The sequence below is a fragment of the Nuphar pumila genome, chromosome 8, assembly GCF_984573655.1.
Source record: "Nuphar pumila chromosome 8, dmNupPumi1.hap1.1, whole genome shotgun sequence".
Classification (NCBI taxonomy): Eukaryota; Viridiplantae; Streptophyta; class Magnoliopsida; order Nymphaeales; family Nymphaeaceae; genus Nuphar; species Nuphar pumila.
In genome coordinates, this window is record NC_143256.1 from 117,462,133 (window position 1) to 117,479,765 (window position 17,633).

Genomic DNA, 17,633 nt, shown 5'->3' on the forward strand with positions numbered 1-17,633 from the left:
CCCGACCCGCCTCGTCCCGCTTGGACAGGGGATGAAACGGGGATGGACGTACCCTTTTCCCCGTCCCCGCCACGATCCCCGGCCCGCCCCATCCCTGCCACTTTTCTCTGCCTCATCCCCGCTTGAACCGGGGGGTGGAGGACATGAAACGGGGATGAAGGCGGGGTGGAGATTAAAATCCATCCCCGTGGGGGATGGAGGCGGGGCGGTGGTGGAGACCTTGTCCCCCGCCCCGCCCCACTGCCATCCCTAAGCAGAAACATAACACTATTAAGGTCACGTGACACCTAACAAAAATTAAAGTCATGTAATATTTATTTCAATTCCACTAGAAAAAGATGCAGCGCTATCATTTATTATTAAAAGCAAAGTCACACTATGACTCTAATCCAAACAAACATGACTATCCTATTATAAACAGCATCACACAACAGGCCTTTAGGATGTCTGTTTGCTAACCTCCTACCCTCATAATATTATAATATACCTCCAAAATGACTCGGTCAAAACCTAAAAGGCAAACAAATGCAAAGGCCACAACGGGAACTTATTCACTACTACCCTAGATGGGTGAACTGCCAATTGCAACACAAGTGAAACACAAGATTAGCATGACCCATCATGGAAAATTCAGCAATTAGAATAAACAACATCCAAAATACAGGTTTAATCTAAACTCTGAAGAGAGAATCTTATGGAAAATTTAATAGAGAGACAACACCAAAATACCAAGTTAACCCAATCTCTGTACAAAGACTCTTTGGAAATTCACCACAATGACCCCAAAAATGGCAGCATATACTCATAAAGCATGTAGCAGCATGTGAGCCTGTGTGCATAAATAACTCCAACGTACATGCATTTTGTCTTCTCCAGCACACTAAAAACGAGTGAATCTGTGAAACCAGACTACTGATTGCCATGAGAACAAGAAATGAAAAGCAACAGAGACATTAGAAATCCAAAGGTTTAAACAAGGCAGATAACGAAATGTACGGAATAAAAATTATACATCATGTAGAAGAAACCATCGATCGAGAAAAAGGGAAGCTTGCAAGAGACCTGCAACCATCGCCAAAAAGACTGATGAACCAAACATATGCCATAACGACAAGCACAGAGACGCAGACGCTAAGAACCATTGCCTCCTGCACACCATGGATGGTTTTCATAGCATGCAATCGGTCTTTGCAGGCAACCTCCTGAAGAAGTTCAGAGGGACGGAAGGGAGCTTGTGCCTGAATCTTGGATGCCTCAATAGATAAAATCCTACGACGATGGACATCACCCTGAACGGGGTAACGTACAGAACAATGGCTGCAATGAAGCAGAAAGTCACAAACAGAGCAGTTGCCCGTGGATCCCTCCAGCTCAACAGAGATTGCAGCCTCTCACCCTGGGTCGCCAAGTCCCCAACCACCGTCTGAATCCTTCCTGCAACACTCCTCAGGCGGTCGTACCTCAACCTCACTATATCATTAGGCCGCGAGGTTGGAAAGGTATCAAATTCTTCATCTAGTTCATCCGGATGAACAGCTTCTGCCTGAGACAGTCGAGTGTCCATGTGAGGTGGTTGCCTCGGACGCCACCTAAAGTGCCATATACCAATCAGAAACATGTAGAGAAAGATAGTGGGCAGAATCAGCTCAGGATACAGGACCAATATCAGGAACAGCACATGAACCAGAATGGTAGTCAATGGATTCTTCCAATTGCATATCTGATCAAACCATTTGCTCACTGCAATCAACCCGCTCAGAACACCCATGATCCTAAAGAAATTAGCCTTGCTCCTCCTCATGCTCCACATGTGAGAATCAACGTCCAACATGTACTCCACAACCTCTTTCCTTAGAGGAGGCTCGGCTCTGCTCAGCCTCATGGACACAATCTGAGTAGCTTGGTGCCTAAGGCTATCCAGCTGAGTGACGGAAAGGGGATGAAGGTAATGCATCTTGGGCAGCAAAGGCTGAGAGTATATGTGCAACATGTTGAGCAACGAAGAACATGTAAAGCGAACTGCCAGATGAACCTCCCCCATCTTCTTCACCCCCGACGAATGCAGGACAAGCAGAGGATAAGAATGTGTGTAAACACGATCTGTCTCCAGGGTCGAAAGGCGTATCCTCACCTTCCCAATCTTTGTATCCCTAGTCCCAGCTTTCTCCCCTTGAAGATGACAATTATCAAACACACCCACAGTAATCACGGTACAAGGATCAAAAACCTCCCAAGTATACTGCTCGTTCCATTTTGGGGTAAAACTGTCGATGATTGTCCTGGTCCTAACCCACTTCTGCCCATACTTCGCAACACAGTAAGCATCTGTAGTCCCCCTCCCATCCTTTGTCTTCATCGGTAGCAACCCCTGTGCATTCAAGATACCCAATTCGAGAACCCCGATGCTGGGCTTCCACAACTGCTTGGCCGTTGGCCTCAGATCACTGCTGTAGTGGGTGGACTCATCCAAAACATGGTACCCACCATCCAAACAGATCCTCAAGTGAATCCTGCTAGCAAACTTGACCTCCTTCTTCTTCTGGTCACCGCCATTCTCCACAACCACATGCTTCTCAAGATTATACCACTTGGTGTTCACACCCTTATAGTCAAGCCTCCTATCCACACTCTGCAGTGAGATCACAGTCTTCCCCAAGCTCTCATCCTTTCCAGGTCCCACCCTATCCTCCGCACTCAATATCAAGTGTTCCTCAAAGGGTTCCGCCGCAACAAACAACAAATCATCATTCCAGAGTGGATTGGGGCTTCTACTCGACGACACCCTAGTCCTCAGGATCTGGTTTCCTAGCATTGCCTTAACAAAAACTTCTGGGTACCTACCCTTATCGCTAATCTGCAAGTCCTGAGCTTCAATCACATTGACTCTAACATACCAAAGCTTAGGGGAGAGATATACCTTCGACCGGATATTCGTGAGGCCATCACCGGGGACGGCGGCGGCGTCCGAGTGCCACGCTTCCGGAAATGCTTCATCTGCTTGGGTGCCCATCCACACTGCCAGCATGAGCTCACCCTTCGACTTCTCACCCTTGCGATCCTCGAGCCTGTACCATTGGGGTGCCAGAGGGCTGTCGGGCGGGACTCGCTTCGGGACCTCATTTAGATCGAAAACTACCCGGGCGACGAAATCATCCTTCACCAGATCCTTATCCTTGACGACGCACTCGAGCAGCGTGGATTGGATTCTATCCTTGGAGAAGGCGAAGACCTGGTTCCACTCGGGGTTGGTCTTCTTCTCGAAGTGGCGGGTCGTCCCTTTGTAATTGCCGAGCTTCACTTCCACGTAGGGATCCAGGCTCCCCGTCACGTCCTTGGCAGGGAGATCCTTCGCCTTGACAACGCGGACGTAGAGGTACTGCATCTGCTCCACGAGGTCGTAGGTGCTCGTGAGCTTGTCGCCGCCCGCGCCTCCGCCACCGAGGTGCGGCGACGTCTCCTTGAGGGCAAAGTCCTCCATCGGAATAGGACGCTGCATCTGCATCCTGCCTTACAGGAAGAAGTAGCAGACCACCAAGAAGTAGAAGACGAAGAAAAAAAAAGAAAACGGAGTTTTACACGCTTTCAGAAAGGGTAAAGGAAACCAAAAACCCTAGGTTCGGAAGAAAGTAGACGTCCAAATCCAAGTTACGCCCGACGATGAAAAAATCGAACTTTTCCGGTGACGGAAGGAACCGCATTACCAAAAGAACAACCGAAAACCCATATCGAAACTCCTTTCCCCTATAAAAGGTAAAGGAATTCCATGAAAAGCAGAAAAATTAAACTCTAGACTTCAAGCGTCACGGAAAAATTGGAATTTTCCGGCGATGGACGAAGCTGCATTGCCGGAATAACAACCAAATCCCAGATTAAACCGATTTTTCTCAAGAAAGATGAGAAAAGTTTCCCGGAGAAAACGTTTTCAAAGGAGAACCCCCAAACCAGCCAAGAAAACCAGTAATCTCCGACGACGGAGAGCCAAAGTTTGCAACTTGTTCACACTACGACCGAGATTTCTCGAACAATCTCACCAATTCATTTCTTCCACTTTTGGTTTATGAAGACACGGATCGAGAACTAGAGGAAAAGGCTGCGGAGAAAATTCAAAATTTTCGAAACAGCTAACGGAAACCCTAGAAGTTAGATCGGAGGCGAGGGAACGGAAAGATTGAAATTTCAAAATGCCGAAATTTCAGGAATTTCCACCAATATTTAGATCTTTTTTTCCCCGAAACAGCGATTCCGAATATCCCGAGAGGATACGAACTCCCCCAGAAAAGCGAGGATGAAAAAAAGCCTGAAAAGGGAGTAAAACGCTCGAATCTCAAACCCTCACTCGCTCATCATCACCGCCTCTGAATCCTAGCCGTAGATCGCGTTCTCGAGCCCGCTTCGAGAGGCCTCCGCTTGGAAAATTCCTGGATTTTCCGGGAATTTCTATCAAGTAAGAAAGAACGCATAAGAGAAAAAGGGTTGAGAAAAGATACTCGTCAAAACCCTAAAACCATTAAAGGCTCTCAGACTCCGTACTTCAAAGCTCTCAGACTCCGTACTTCAAACCCTAGAAAAGAGAGAGAGAGAGAGAGACTGCAGAACCGTACGATCTCTTCCCTCCCCGGCCACACCTTTGTAAGAAGGGGCGGGAATGGTGGGTGGGTCATGGTCCGGACCCGGTTCACATTCGAATCTCAGCGTACGGTCTCGGGTCCGGTTCGCCTCTAGGCAGGGTTACATGCGCCCTGGCTACGTGACAAAGATACGGGTGACACCATCCCGACACGCATGCTGGATTTTTTAAAAAATAATTAACTATTTTAATCAATAAAAAACTTTTTTTTTATGTCATTAATATATAAAAATACTTTATTATTAAAATAATTAAAAAATATCAAATAGTATTAAAGTAAAGTCATAGTGTATTCTTGTGACATACCAGTCCCGTAGTGTGAACTGTGAAGGATCTAAAATTGCTAAGCTCAAGTTTACGCAAAGATGGATTTTTTTCTTGGGAGAAAAAAAAATATTGCATTAAATTCATACCTAACTTTATTTGGCTCGAATATTTCAGCTCAAGTCACATCGATATCCTAAAAGACGGGCAAGATTACTAGAATGAGCAGACATGTAAAATGTGATATGTGACAAAGACATGTGGACACGAGATTTTTTATTTTTTAATCAATAAAAATCAAAATTTTGATATTATAATGAATATTTTTAATTAAAATAATATAACACTAAATACTTATCTATACGTGTCAGTGTCCATGTTCACATGTTTGAGCGTGTCCAATCATGTCAGTTGGGACACACCACCAAGATTTGGGTGTCCCTGTGACATAACTTTAAAGCCCTAAGCGACCCGCCCAGCAATGCAAACTCAAGTTTAACCTTTTTATTATTACAATTGCATTGTTCATGAACCAAACCCGGGTCTAATAGGATCTACCATAATAAAAATTATAACTGAATCTGATAAGAACTACACGAACCAGACCCGGGCTATACCCTGTAAAATAATATTTTTTATCATTTTACATTCAAATTTTGTGGGTCTTATTCAGAACTCGGGTTGGGCCTGGGTATTGGGTATTGTATAAAATTTCACAAACTATACCCAGCTTCATATATTAATTGGACCTTCGGATCCGAACTCAGGTCCTAATCGGTTCTTCATATTTATCACCATACCCTGATCATATAAGGTTTGGTACAGGTTGGGTACCCCATTGACTAGAGGTGGCAATCGGGTCGGGTTGGTGGGTTGTGTCGGCGGGTTGGCGGGTCAGCATACCTCAACACGAACCCAACCTGTTTATTAAACGGGTCAGCTATGGCAAACACGAACCCGACCCATTTATTAAACGGGTAACCCGACACGACACGGTCTGTTTAATAAACGGGTCGGGTCAGGTAAACAGGTTGGCGGGTTAGCATGTCGGGTTCGGGTAAATGGGTTGGCATACCCCTAACACGAACCTGACCCATTTAATAAACGGGTTAGGTGAGTCAACCTATTTACGACACAAACCCGTTTAAGCCAAACCGGAACCCGGCTAAGAAGTGGGTTGACAGGTCGGGTTGGCGGGTCGTGTCAGATTTTGCCACCCCTACCCTTGACACCCCTAATTTTTAGCTAAATTTCAAGTTTAACCTCTTTACTATTACATATTAATTGTGTAAGTGATAGCAGTATTAAGAAATAAAAATTAATTAAAATCCTGTTATTAAAAGGTGTGCAAATAAATAACATGTCCTACAAGAAAAGGTTAGATGCTCTGCCAAACCTTCCCTGTATCGTTCCAATTTTATCAGCATGCTCTGCCAAACCTTGTCAAACCACCAAATATGTTGTTTTATTTGTTTTTTTTAAAAGACAAGCTGGGGTTAGGCAGACTCATACCAAATATCTCTTAAGCCCCATGTGGCAGAGGGATTCGAACCTGGGCCTTCAGCTTGGCACAGGATACCGCATGGCATACCACCTCCGTCGGTGGTCAAACTTGGGTTGCTTTAGCTGAGATTTATTAAGCTTAGTTAGGGGTGGCAATCGGGTCGGGTTGGCGGGTCGGGTTGGTGTGTCAGCATACCTCAACCCGAACCCGACCCGATTATTAAACGGGTCAGCTGTGGCAAACACGAACCCGACCCGTTTAATAAACGGGTAACCCGACACGACCCGCCAACCCATTTAATAAATGGGTTGGTCGGGTAAACGGGTTTTCAGGTTGGCGGGTCGGGTTGGCGGGTTGACAGGTCGGGCAGACGGGTTGGCGGGTTGACGGGTCGGGTTGGCGGGTTGACCCACCCGCCTAACCCGTTTATTAAACGGGTCAGCCAGGTTGGCGGGTTGGCATACCCCCAACCCGAACCCGAGCTGTTTAATAAACGGGTTACACGGGTCGACCCGTTTATTAAACGGGTTGGCTTAAGCCCAACCCGAACCCGCCTAAGAGGCGGGTTGGCGGGTCGTGTCAGAAATTGCCACCCCTAAGCTTAGTTAGTGCCTAACCGTCTACGCCATAGTGACAAACGTTTTTTTTTTTTTTGGCAAAATCTCGTTTGTCAAAAACTCGTGAGAAATTGAATTTTTTTTTATAAATCTCGCATTTTTTTGGCAAAATCTTGACAATAAAAAAATAAATTAAAAAATTAAAAAATTATTTTTATAAGAAAATATTAATAAAAAATATTTAAAAATAAAAATACATAGTTTTTTCACGATAAATAACCGTTTAAAACTTAAATATCATGGTACTTATGTTTTTTCATAAATCTTGCAAGAATTTACCGTTCTAAACTTTCAGGCAATTTCTCAGGATATTATAGCAAGATTTTCATAAATCTCACGATATTTGTTACAGAGGTCTACGCTTGCGTTGTTAGTTTTAAACGTGTAGAGCTCAACCCAGTCTTTAGTAATTACGAGTAAAATTCAAGTCAAGCTCAACTTCATTTTGATAATCACCCCCGTATAGTAAGGTGGGACTTGGTTGGATATAGGCAATACCAAGTCCGACCCCTATTTGGATTTGATATATTCGGATTCAAAGTTGGATGAGATTAACTAAAACCGAATCCTGATCAAACCAACTTTAAATCCAGACATTTACATGAATTCAAATTCAGATTTTAATTAGGTTCGAACTCGAGTTAATACACAAAATCCAATATCGAGTTCGGACCTTACTTTAGCTGCCTCCTACAGTCCTACTGGATTCGACCAATCGGGTTCGGGTACGAACCTGGTGTCGGCTAATACCAGACTCGTCGACATACCTAACGCCCGAGGCAAAACACATGGGAGTCATTTTATCCACATGGGAAGGATCCGACCCGGTGTCGGTCAAGCCTGTGATCCATATCCGCAGCCACGTGCGAGGCCCTGGATGGCTGTCGCACACGTGCGTGGCTTATCCAGGAATCCAGCTGAAAAGCTTTGTTTTGGGGTCCTGTGGAGCCCACAGTCAGCTTTTTTTTTTTTACTAGTGTTCCCGATCCAGTGGGCCCACCTTTTCGCACGTGTGGTTCTACACTCGCCTAGGTCCCGTTTCACTGCTCGAATCCATAGGGAGTCGGTTCTACTTCTACCCATATGATGACGAAACTACCCCTACTCTTTTCGAAAATGTCGTCGCCTATTTGTCTAGGATGTTGTGTCCGTGACCCGTTTGTTGTTTAGTGGTTGCAGAGATACGTTTGGCTCGTTGGACGACTCGGATGAATCGTTTTCGTCTCTAAGGTACCGGTTTATTGGGAGATCTTATCCGAGTCTTGAATATATCAAACTAAGGTTATCAATTGAGAGTAATTGTTCAACTCGGTCTGAAAATCGATTCATCCGGAGAATTCCGATCCGAGACATGTTTGGGTTCCTGTGTCTAGCTTTACCAAAGGAAACCTTTTATCCTTTTTTTTTTTCTTTTTTCCGTCTCTTTGACTGCACAAATAAACCCATTTTAGACACGAACTTAGTTTGGATCATACAATTGTGGACCCAGCTGTGAGTCCATTGGGTACGTGAACTAGGGGTGTCAATGGTCGGACCTTCAGAAGAAATGGGCGGGTCCAGAATGGATCAGACTAAGAAATGTTTGTATCGGATTGGAATTCAGGTCTGATCGGTGTCCAATTTGGATTAGATAAACTAGACCCGGCCCATACCTGGTAAAATAAAAAAATTTAACTTTTTTTTACATTGAAACTTTGTGGATCTTAATCCGAACTCAAATTGGATTTGGGCCTGGAATGAATTTTCATAAGCATACGAGGTTTGTATATTAATAGGATCTTATAGGTCGGACTTGGATTCTTAATCGAACCTCCTTCTTCCAACCAAACCCAGATCCTATTGGACCTGTACAAGTGAGGGTCGGGTCATATCCGACCTGTTGACACCCCTAAAATCATCGATTTCAGTCTGGATTTTGTGATCTTGTGGTTGGTGAAAAAGAAAAATAAAAGAAAAAGATTCTGAAATTTACTTATTTCTGCGTGGACCATTTCCCTTTGAGCTAGAAAAATCATGAATGTGGGAGTAATTTCTGGACTTGGATCTTGTGTTTGCAAAAACCATGGATTTAGCATGGGTTCCATGATCTATTCCTTTGATCCGGGATTTGAAATAGTCAAGTGCACCCTGAATGTCCTGAATTTCTAGGTTAGATATGATCATCTCATCTGACATGGGACCTGCGCCAAATCCTCCAATGATGCAAACGGGAAACAAGCCGAACTGAGTTAGGCAGACCCCACCAGTTATTAATCAACAGTATCATTGGGTTTTGAACTTGCAACGTCCCAACACAAGGTTACCTGCACTAACTGGGATGTCACGACTTCGAAACTTATAAGGCCCGTTTCTTAATACAAGGTTGAAGCTGGGTGTACTCACCGATAGGTAGGACTTCAATGGTTTTACCGACCAAAGATCTACAATAATTGAGATAGGGTTGAAAAAGGATCTGTTTGACCGAACCTCATATCCAATTCGACACTTTCTTCAGTGATACAGATCACTAAAGTAAGATTTAAAGATATTCAGATTGGATTCAGAATTGCCACATTCGGATCATTTTTTATTTGGATCAAATTCAGATCAGTATTTTATATCGGATGTATACTTAAATTTTATATATTTTACACGTATTACCATTACCAACATATAGATTTTTTGTATCCAGATTCAATCTTACATCATTAGATCATATTTGGACTCAGATTACTATCGGTTGATCAAAATGCAGATTTGTATTGGGATCCAGAAAATGCAGCCCTAATAGTTTGAGTACAGTCCATTTTGTTCAGGTCGAGGGCACAAGGCCCAGCATAGGACCAGAGGTCTGGTATGAAAGGACTACTCTTTATGACCGTAACATATGCAACCAAAACTACCAAAGGACAGACCCCATGATGCGTGTATGGATGCTAGGGCATGAGAGGCATACTCCCAAAGTACCTGTGCCCTAAACCCTAGCTGCTTTGGCATTTTATATAGCAAGCCTCTAAGGGTACTGCCACAGAAAACTGTTAGTCCAACCTTGTGAAAAAAGGATTTCATAAAAGAGATCTCAAGCCTAGAGGCACGTTCTTAAGATAGCTATCCAAAACTTCAATCGCCTCACTCCGGTAATTCCGAAGATGCAAAAAAGGGTTTTGTTACGACTGAGTTCTCAGGATACAACAAACAAATATACAAAAATTCACATACCTAAAATTTGCACAGATCGTCACATATTTGCATATCTCCTTGAGGATCAGTTACTGAAAGGAGGTTCACATGATATCTCATGAATGCCTTACTATATATGTAAATTTAGAAAGGTTTTTGCGAAGTTACGCCGGTTTCAATTATAAGAGGTTCATCAATTTGGTTATGCAAACTTTGCAATATGTTATATGTGCAGATTGCTATATACTTATGGATTACCTTAATGATCAGAAAGAAGGTTTGCACATTATCTGTACCATATATGTGAATTTAGTGGAGTATTTGCGAAGTTATGCAGGTTTCAGTTACAAGATATTTACAAATTTGGTTATGCAAACTTCATGAGGTCCGCAAAAAAACATGTGAATCTATGTTTTAGTGAGAGTTCATGACACTTGGCGAGGATGCTGATATATTGTGCAAACCTCAAGAGGTTCGCTCATGCGAAGAGTAAAAATGTCCTAAAAAGTTCAGACATTTGCGAATTTGGACATAGGGCAGATTTTAAAATTTTTAGGGCATTTCAAGAATTGTGTCATTTTTGACATACAATGGTCATTTAATGTAAAAAAATACATGTAATCAAATTCAGATATCCGTTGGATTTGGTCATGAAATTCTAAACCAAATTAAATCCAATTAATTTTGTAACCAAATCCGATTAAGAATCAGGTGAGATATCAGTCAAGTTATACTAAAAAAAAATTATCCTCTGGTCATGGATCATGACGTTAGGCATCAGTTTCTCTGGTGACTTGAGATATTTGAACCAGTAGTCTTTGATGGTTGGATAGCTAGGTTGAGTGATCAAGCAATTTGGTTGACACAGGAGGATCATGGAGCTTGGAATGGAGATTCAGACTATATAAAGTTCTAGCATAGAATGGGTGGCAATCACAATCTCCACTAAGAAATGAACCTCCTTTAAAGAGATCAAGGAAACTCTCAGGTGAACCAAGGAAACGGATTTGGTAAGGAATCATCGGTTTGAGTGTTTTTCCAAAAGGCTTTTTGAGGGTGAAATGGTAAATGCACCACATTTAACAGAAACTTTGACGTTTTTCTTATTAACCAGAGTTTAGATGTGATTTTAATATTTTTTAGAACTTCGGTGTGTTTTTCATTATCACTAGCAATTTAGATGCCTTTATAAAAGTCTTGTTGATCTCACAATATATGGCCTGTTTGTTTCATGCAGTTTCATGGAAAAGTGCCGAGCTAGAATCTTTTTTCCCATCATAGATGAAACAAACATCTAAGCATGAAGTACCACGCTGTAGAAATAGTTCCAAGTTTTACTCACCATATATTATTTCATGTGAAAATTCGTTCACACCTCCCACCATGTGAAAAGAGTTTCAATGGGAAGGCCCAGCTGCCAGGAGATTTTTGAACATTGTATCCTTTCGGAAAGAGCCCTTTTGCAAAGAGCATCCAATGAGAAAGAAACAAATGGGCCCATAGTAATGCTCCTTATGTTTAACGGTTGCATGGAGTCCCCAACCTTCATTGGACTAGGCAGCATAAATGATCACAGGAGAAAAAGCTCTTTAGCGAAACATGACTAAATATGGAATCTTTTCCAGTTCAGATTCAATCGAATGAGTTGCTCTTACACCATTTCTTGACATGCAAATGATCAAGATCAGCACCTGATTTAAGACAAATATTTAGTTAAATAATTGAACAGATGTGGTCGCCAAATTGAGTCCCTATCCGAGAAGGATTTCTATTGAATAAATTGCATCAATTGATCAAGCACTGCCAACAATGTTCCACCATAGTTTACAGCCTTTTCACTTGCATTTGTGCTCCCTGTTTCTTGCCCGACTCGAGCATGGCCTCTAAGATGGCAACATCTTGAGCGCCTTCGAGGAAAGAACTGCGAGATTCTGGCTCATAGCCAGCTTCATCCTGCAACAGGTAACGTATTACATGCCTTTGCTGAAGTGTAATCCAAGCTCTTAATTTGATGCACTGAAAATCTCTCAAAAAAAAATAATGCACTGAAATAACTTCAAAGTCCTCTTGAAATAGCAATCATGGCCATGCTGCTGCAGAAGCATATCACATGATGCATGTTGTCAAATAAGCCAGACTACTCTCATTGCTAATATATTCAGAGTGCTAAACCATGTTTGACTATTTAGAGAAAAATTTGATACTGGAGAATGTAATCCTATCTAATAGACTTCGATGAGAGAAAATGGGCTGCAGCTTTCCTCTACAAGGCCTCATGAGTCAGGAGGATCCATCATATGGCCTTAAGAGAAGTTAGAATTGGTAATTATGGAAGCGTACCACCTCAATACCCACCTAGGCTGGAAAGTTAAGGTGATGCATAGATGCATTGCTTATCAGCATATAATTCGATCTTCAAAATATTTCACGCAATTGTTTATCTATTTTTTGTTTATAAGTTTTCATGCACTTCCATTTTCAGTAGAGTTATAGGTGACTTTTATTCACCTCTTGTACACAACAAGGATGCATTTCTCCAGCTAGGTTTCCGCCAATGGAACCTGGCCAGTATCAAGCTCCAGCTAGGTTTTCACTGCAAGAAACACTTCTACTATTCATTCAACAGGAAAGATAGAAGGAAGAGGAGGCAGCTTACCAGCCTCCATAGAGGTTTGTATTTCACCGCAAGTATTCTTTCATTGGAAAGCAACAATCCTAATCACAGATGGGAGGGGTGGTTGTTGGTTTGAAAAGAGAAATGCCTAGTCAGTGTGAGCTTTCGAAGGTAACTCTTGTTGCCAGTCAGGGCTGTCGGTCAGTAAAGAAATCAAGTTCTTGTGATAGTCTTAGGACAACGAAGATACATGCTGAAGGTTGTTTTGTTCATTTGGATACACTCACCAACTATTATTGAAAAGAATGTTCAGGAAATGAACGACCTTTCTAGTGCATCACTGTAGGCCAGATTCTAGTTGAGGACTGCATGCGTTGCCGAATTCTAGTTGCTGTTGATTGTCTTCAACTCTCACGCAGTAACACAAAGTCCCTAGCACATTTTTTGAACTATTTCTTGGAATACATACTGTAGTTTATGAATTTATATGGGATGATCACATGATCATCTTCTTGTAGCCATCATAAATTTGAAAATCTTTGCATGAGATGAAGCTCGGTTTGCACCAAACTCTTTTTTATCCACATGCATATTTGTTTAATTTCATTATAGTCCTTATGTATTTTGCCATGGGGTTGATCTCGACATATCTCTTCCGCAATAGTTATCCTCAAACCCTTCGACATCACAAACAAATAATCATAGGCACAAAACTTGCTATGGTACTAAATTGAAATAAATCAAATGAAAATTTTATTCAAATTTTCAAGAACCAATCACTAGAATAAACTAAAATCATTATTAAATTATGAGTTTTTAAAAAATTATCCATACCTTATGGACGATGCCCAAGAATTTCCCTACCTTATTTGATTTTCCAAAATCATCCTTAAGATTCAAAACATTGGGACAAAAAATGCACTCTTTCATCATGTGACATCTAGTTACCTTAAGGATGGTAATGCCACGTGTTGGAAACAGGGAATGATGATTTTGGAAAATGGGATAAGGGGTGTTACCTTAAAAATGCACTCTTTCATCATGTGACATCTAGTTACCTTAAGGATGGTTCTTCCATGGTTTGGCAAACAGGGAGTGATGATTTTGGAAAATGGGACAAGGGAAGGATGGTTTTCGGTTTGCCTTATAAGGGAGGGATGATAATGAACTGTAAATTTATCGACAAAATATGAAGGAAAATGATAATACAACTATGGTTTTCAATCCTTAAAAAAACTTTCCAGCTGTTTTTTTAATAACCTGAAGAAACTGCACCCCACACAAAGACCTGGGCATGCTGGCTCAGCCTGCCATACCTATGGCCATCATGCCAGCTTGCGCAGAGGGGTGATGCCCATGGGAATTGAACCTTGACCGCCAGTCTAGCGGCCAAGGCCCCACCCACTATGCCAACCCCTCTTGGGGCTTCCAGTTGTTTATTAGTAAGATTATTTGTAGAGAAACCCTACTTTTCCAATAAAGAGACTTTTAGTATTTTTTATAGTACTCGACTAATGGCTCCTTCCTTCCAGACAATGCTTGCACATATAATTTTCCTTCATTATTTATTTATGTATTGCCTAATTTGATCATAATTTTATAGTGATTCTAGTTTAGCTTAGATTATAGCAGAGTTACCGGAAGATTCTTAGGTAGGTGGGAAGCACACTTCTCAAAAACTCGCTTTAGAAGCATGATACTCCTCACTTCTGATAATTCATGAGAATCTTGATTCCCCCATGCTTCTTCTATGCTCCCAACATGCATTGTTCATGCTTCCTATATGCTTCTCATGTTTCTTTTCATGTTTTCTGCGTGCTCCCTCTCACGCTTTCACTCACTTCGCATGTGTAAAGAGCCAAATAGCTTTCAATCATGAACCAAAGTGTCCACCGATATCAAGTGAACAACACACAAGTGTTCTCTAAGAAACACACACACACAAAGCCTATAAAGGGGTACACACAAGAAAGCTCACAATATAAAAGAATAATATTTTATTGATATGCAAAAAATGCATCCTTTACAAAGAGGAGAAGACCCCTATATATATACACAAGAGAGGAGAGGAGAGAAGGCTAAGAGATCCAAAAGAAAGAAAGAGAAAGACCTTCTCAACAGCTAGATTTCTAGTTGTTGGAACAGTCCAACGATTAGAAATCTAGCCATTGAGAGCTTAGTCAACTTAGGTTGACTAAGTCCAAAATGAGAAAAATAAAAGAAAAAGAAGCATAAAAATATATATTTTTTATATGTACAATTTAACACCACGTGGAAGACCCAGAATGATTTGAACCTCACCGAGGACATGGCATTGGATAGAAATGATTGGAGGAGAAGGATTCATGTGGAAGACCCAGAATGATTTTCTTTTTTGGTTCATATCGCCGACCCCAATTGTTTTGGGATGAAGGCGTAGTTGTTGTTGTTGTTGTTGTACAATTTAACACCACGTGCTTTCTCTAAATTGGTAACCATTATTGTTATATTTTAACAAAAAATAATTCTTTTATTGAAAAGTCATAAAATATAAAAATAATCAATTTTATTTTAGTTTTTATTTGCTTCTTGTTTGATTCCTATTCAGTTCTCATATTGCTTCCTATTTTTTTCATCTTTCGCTTTCAAATTGATACTTCGCTTCTCGCTTCCCATAAATTTTAAAATGCCTTGCTTCTCACTTCCGCTTCCTAGTTTGGCAACCTTAGATTATAGTGTTTGATTCTTGCAATCTTTAGAAAAAATATTTTCGAGATTTACATCGGTTTGGTACGAGAGCAAGGTTTTCATCACTAATTCTTCAATTGTTTAATGAGTTTCTTAAAAAGGAGATGAGTTAAGGTCAAGTTTGAGTCAAAGAACAGAAAGACTATTATGAAATAAAACAAACATTTCTAGCACATAAAAAAGAGTTTGATACAAATTGAGATTCACCTCAAGTTAACATTTTCCAAAAATTTACAATGGCCCCAAAAAGTTGCAATACAAGGTCGTTAAATATAGATGCACAGACAAAGGCATGCATTCCCAAAAAATAGTTAAAATAACATGCCAAACTTTTGGTTCATGCATGAGAGTTGAGCACAATCAACAACGACTAGAATCTAAAGAGACGTTCATCATCTCCAACTGAGATCTACCACACAACGATCACCAATGAAGCTATGTCAAAGTATATGAGCACATGCACAGACATGGAATTGATACAGATTCATTACATGAATTCAGGAGTTTTTCTAAAAAGTAAGGACACAGACACGTGCGTGTGTGTATAGGTGTATCCTTATATACTCATAAATGCATATATGTATGCATATACTAAAAGCCCCAATAATTTTAATAATTGATGCCTAACAAATCTAAAGAAAACTTAATATTGTGTGAAGCAGCCAAGGTGCCACTTATAAGTTTAAACTTTAAAGACATTTTGAGGAGAGAGAGAGAGAGAGTCCTAACTACATTTTTCTACAAGTTTCCTTTGGTAATGGCAAGCCTAGACCAAGAAAGGCAAGGTACTAAACTTAGGTTAATAGCTATGTCACATGGACAAAACGCAACCCCCTACCCCATTCTCGACCTTTCCTCCACTCCTCTCGTCCCCGCTCCTCCTCCTCCACCTCCTACCGACGGTAGCAGTGCAGCAGTCCTCTTCCTCCTACCGGCACCTGCAATGACAGGTAATCCTCCTCATCCCTTCTTCTTCCTTCTCTTCCTCCCTCCACTGCCTCCTCCTCTCTTTCTTCTTCTCCTCCTCCTCTCTCTTTCTTCCTCTTCCTTCTCCTCCTCCCCTCATTTTGGCAAGGGCCGAACCCAACCTTGCGTTTAGCTTTCATGGTTGCTGGGTTCTGCTCTGTTGAACCCAAGTTTGCTGGGTTTAACAGAACCTAAACCCAGGCCTGCTAGTTTATGCTCCTGGGTTCAGCAAAACCGAACCCAGGGTTGCTGGGTTTGGCTCTGTTGAACCCATGGTTGTTGGGTTCAGCACAACCTAAATTCAGGCATGCTAGTTTATGCTCCTGATATGATAATTATTTTTATTTCATTAGTAATGCTAACTTAAAACTGTTTACAATATATATATATATATATATATATATATATATATATATATATATATATATATATATATATATATATATATATATATATGCCCTCCCCGCACCCTCGCACCCAAGTTTTTTTAAAGTGCTGCATCGCCGCACCAGCACCTACGTGACATAGGTTAATAGGATAGTGAAACACCTGCATTTACCACCAGATTTGCCATTGTTGTGGTGCAGAGTGGATTCAAATGTTAACCTAATAGTAAAACCCTCCTGCTATTACCATTACACCTCACTTAGCCAGATAAAAGAGCATTACTAAGAATAAAATAACTTTTACTCATCTGCTTTTGTTCATCTTCTTAGCATAAATAAAAACTAGTTACCAGTAGCTTCTGTTATATTTCTAACCATTATGCTGCCACTTACTCCCAGAATTTCATGGTATGGGTCTTAAAGTTTATTCCTTGGTATGGGTATCTAAATATCCAATTTATTCTTACGAATAGAAAACAAGGTATCCGCTATTTATTCAGCAGGAATTTTTCTTGAAGTGGATGTGTTTCTTAAACATTCAATTAAATGGACTCTGTCTAGTAAAAAAGAAAGAAAGTTGGGTTCCTTTTCGCTAGGGATGAAAACAGTTCGGATTTTGGATAACAAAATACATTGGGGAGTCGGATCGGATTGGATCCGGAACAGCCAAAATTTGCAAAAAAACTACCAGAATCTGATCCGTTTGCAACCCTACTTTTCGCCATTGAAATTCACATGTCATCCAACCGTTTTTCCTTCTTTGTCTTCT

General features: G+C 41.2%; 2 protein-coding genes across 2 annotated transcripts in view; both read right to left on the reverse strand.

Annotated features, from left to right (window-relative positions):
- Positions 1 to 814: 814 nt before the first annotated feature.
- On the reverse strand, positions 815 to 4,595 carry LOC149830368 (FT-interacting protein 7-like). Its single transcript, XM_090016476.1, has one exon. It carries the CDS (start codon positions 3,500 to 3,502, stop codon positions 1,169 to 1,171), a length of 2,334 nt encoding a protein of 777 aa, XP_089872602.1. The 5' UTR covers positions 3,503 to 4,595; the 3' UTR covers positions 815 to 1,168.
- A 7,164-nt stretch (positions 4,596 to 11,759) lies between these two features.
- The window catches only part of LOC149830369 (NAD(P)-binding Rossmann-fold superfamily protein), a 44,064-nt gene continuing 38,190 nt past the window's right edge, over positions 11,760 to 17,633 (reverse strand). Inside the window, exon 12 of the mRNA XM_090016477.1 lies at positions 11,760 to 12,124. Within this exon, the coding sequence (XP_089872603.1) occupies positions 11,996 to 12,124 (129 nt within the window). The 3' untranslated portion in view covers positions 11,760 to 11,995. The remainder of the gene's footprint in view (positions 12,125 to 17,633) is intronic.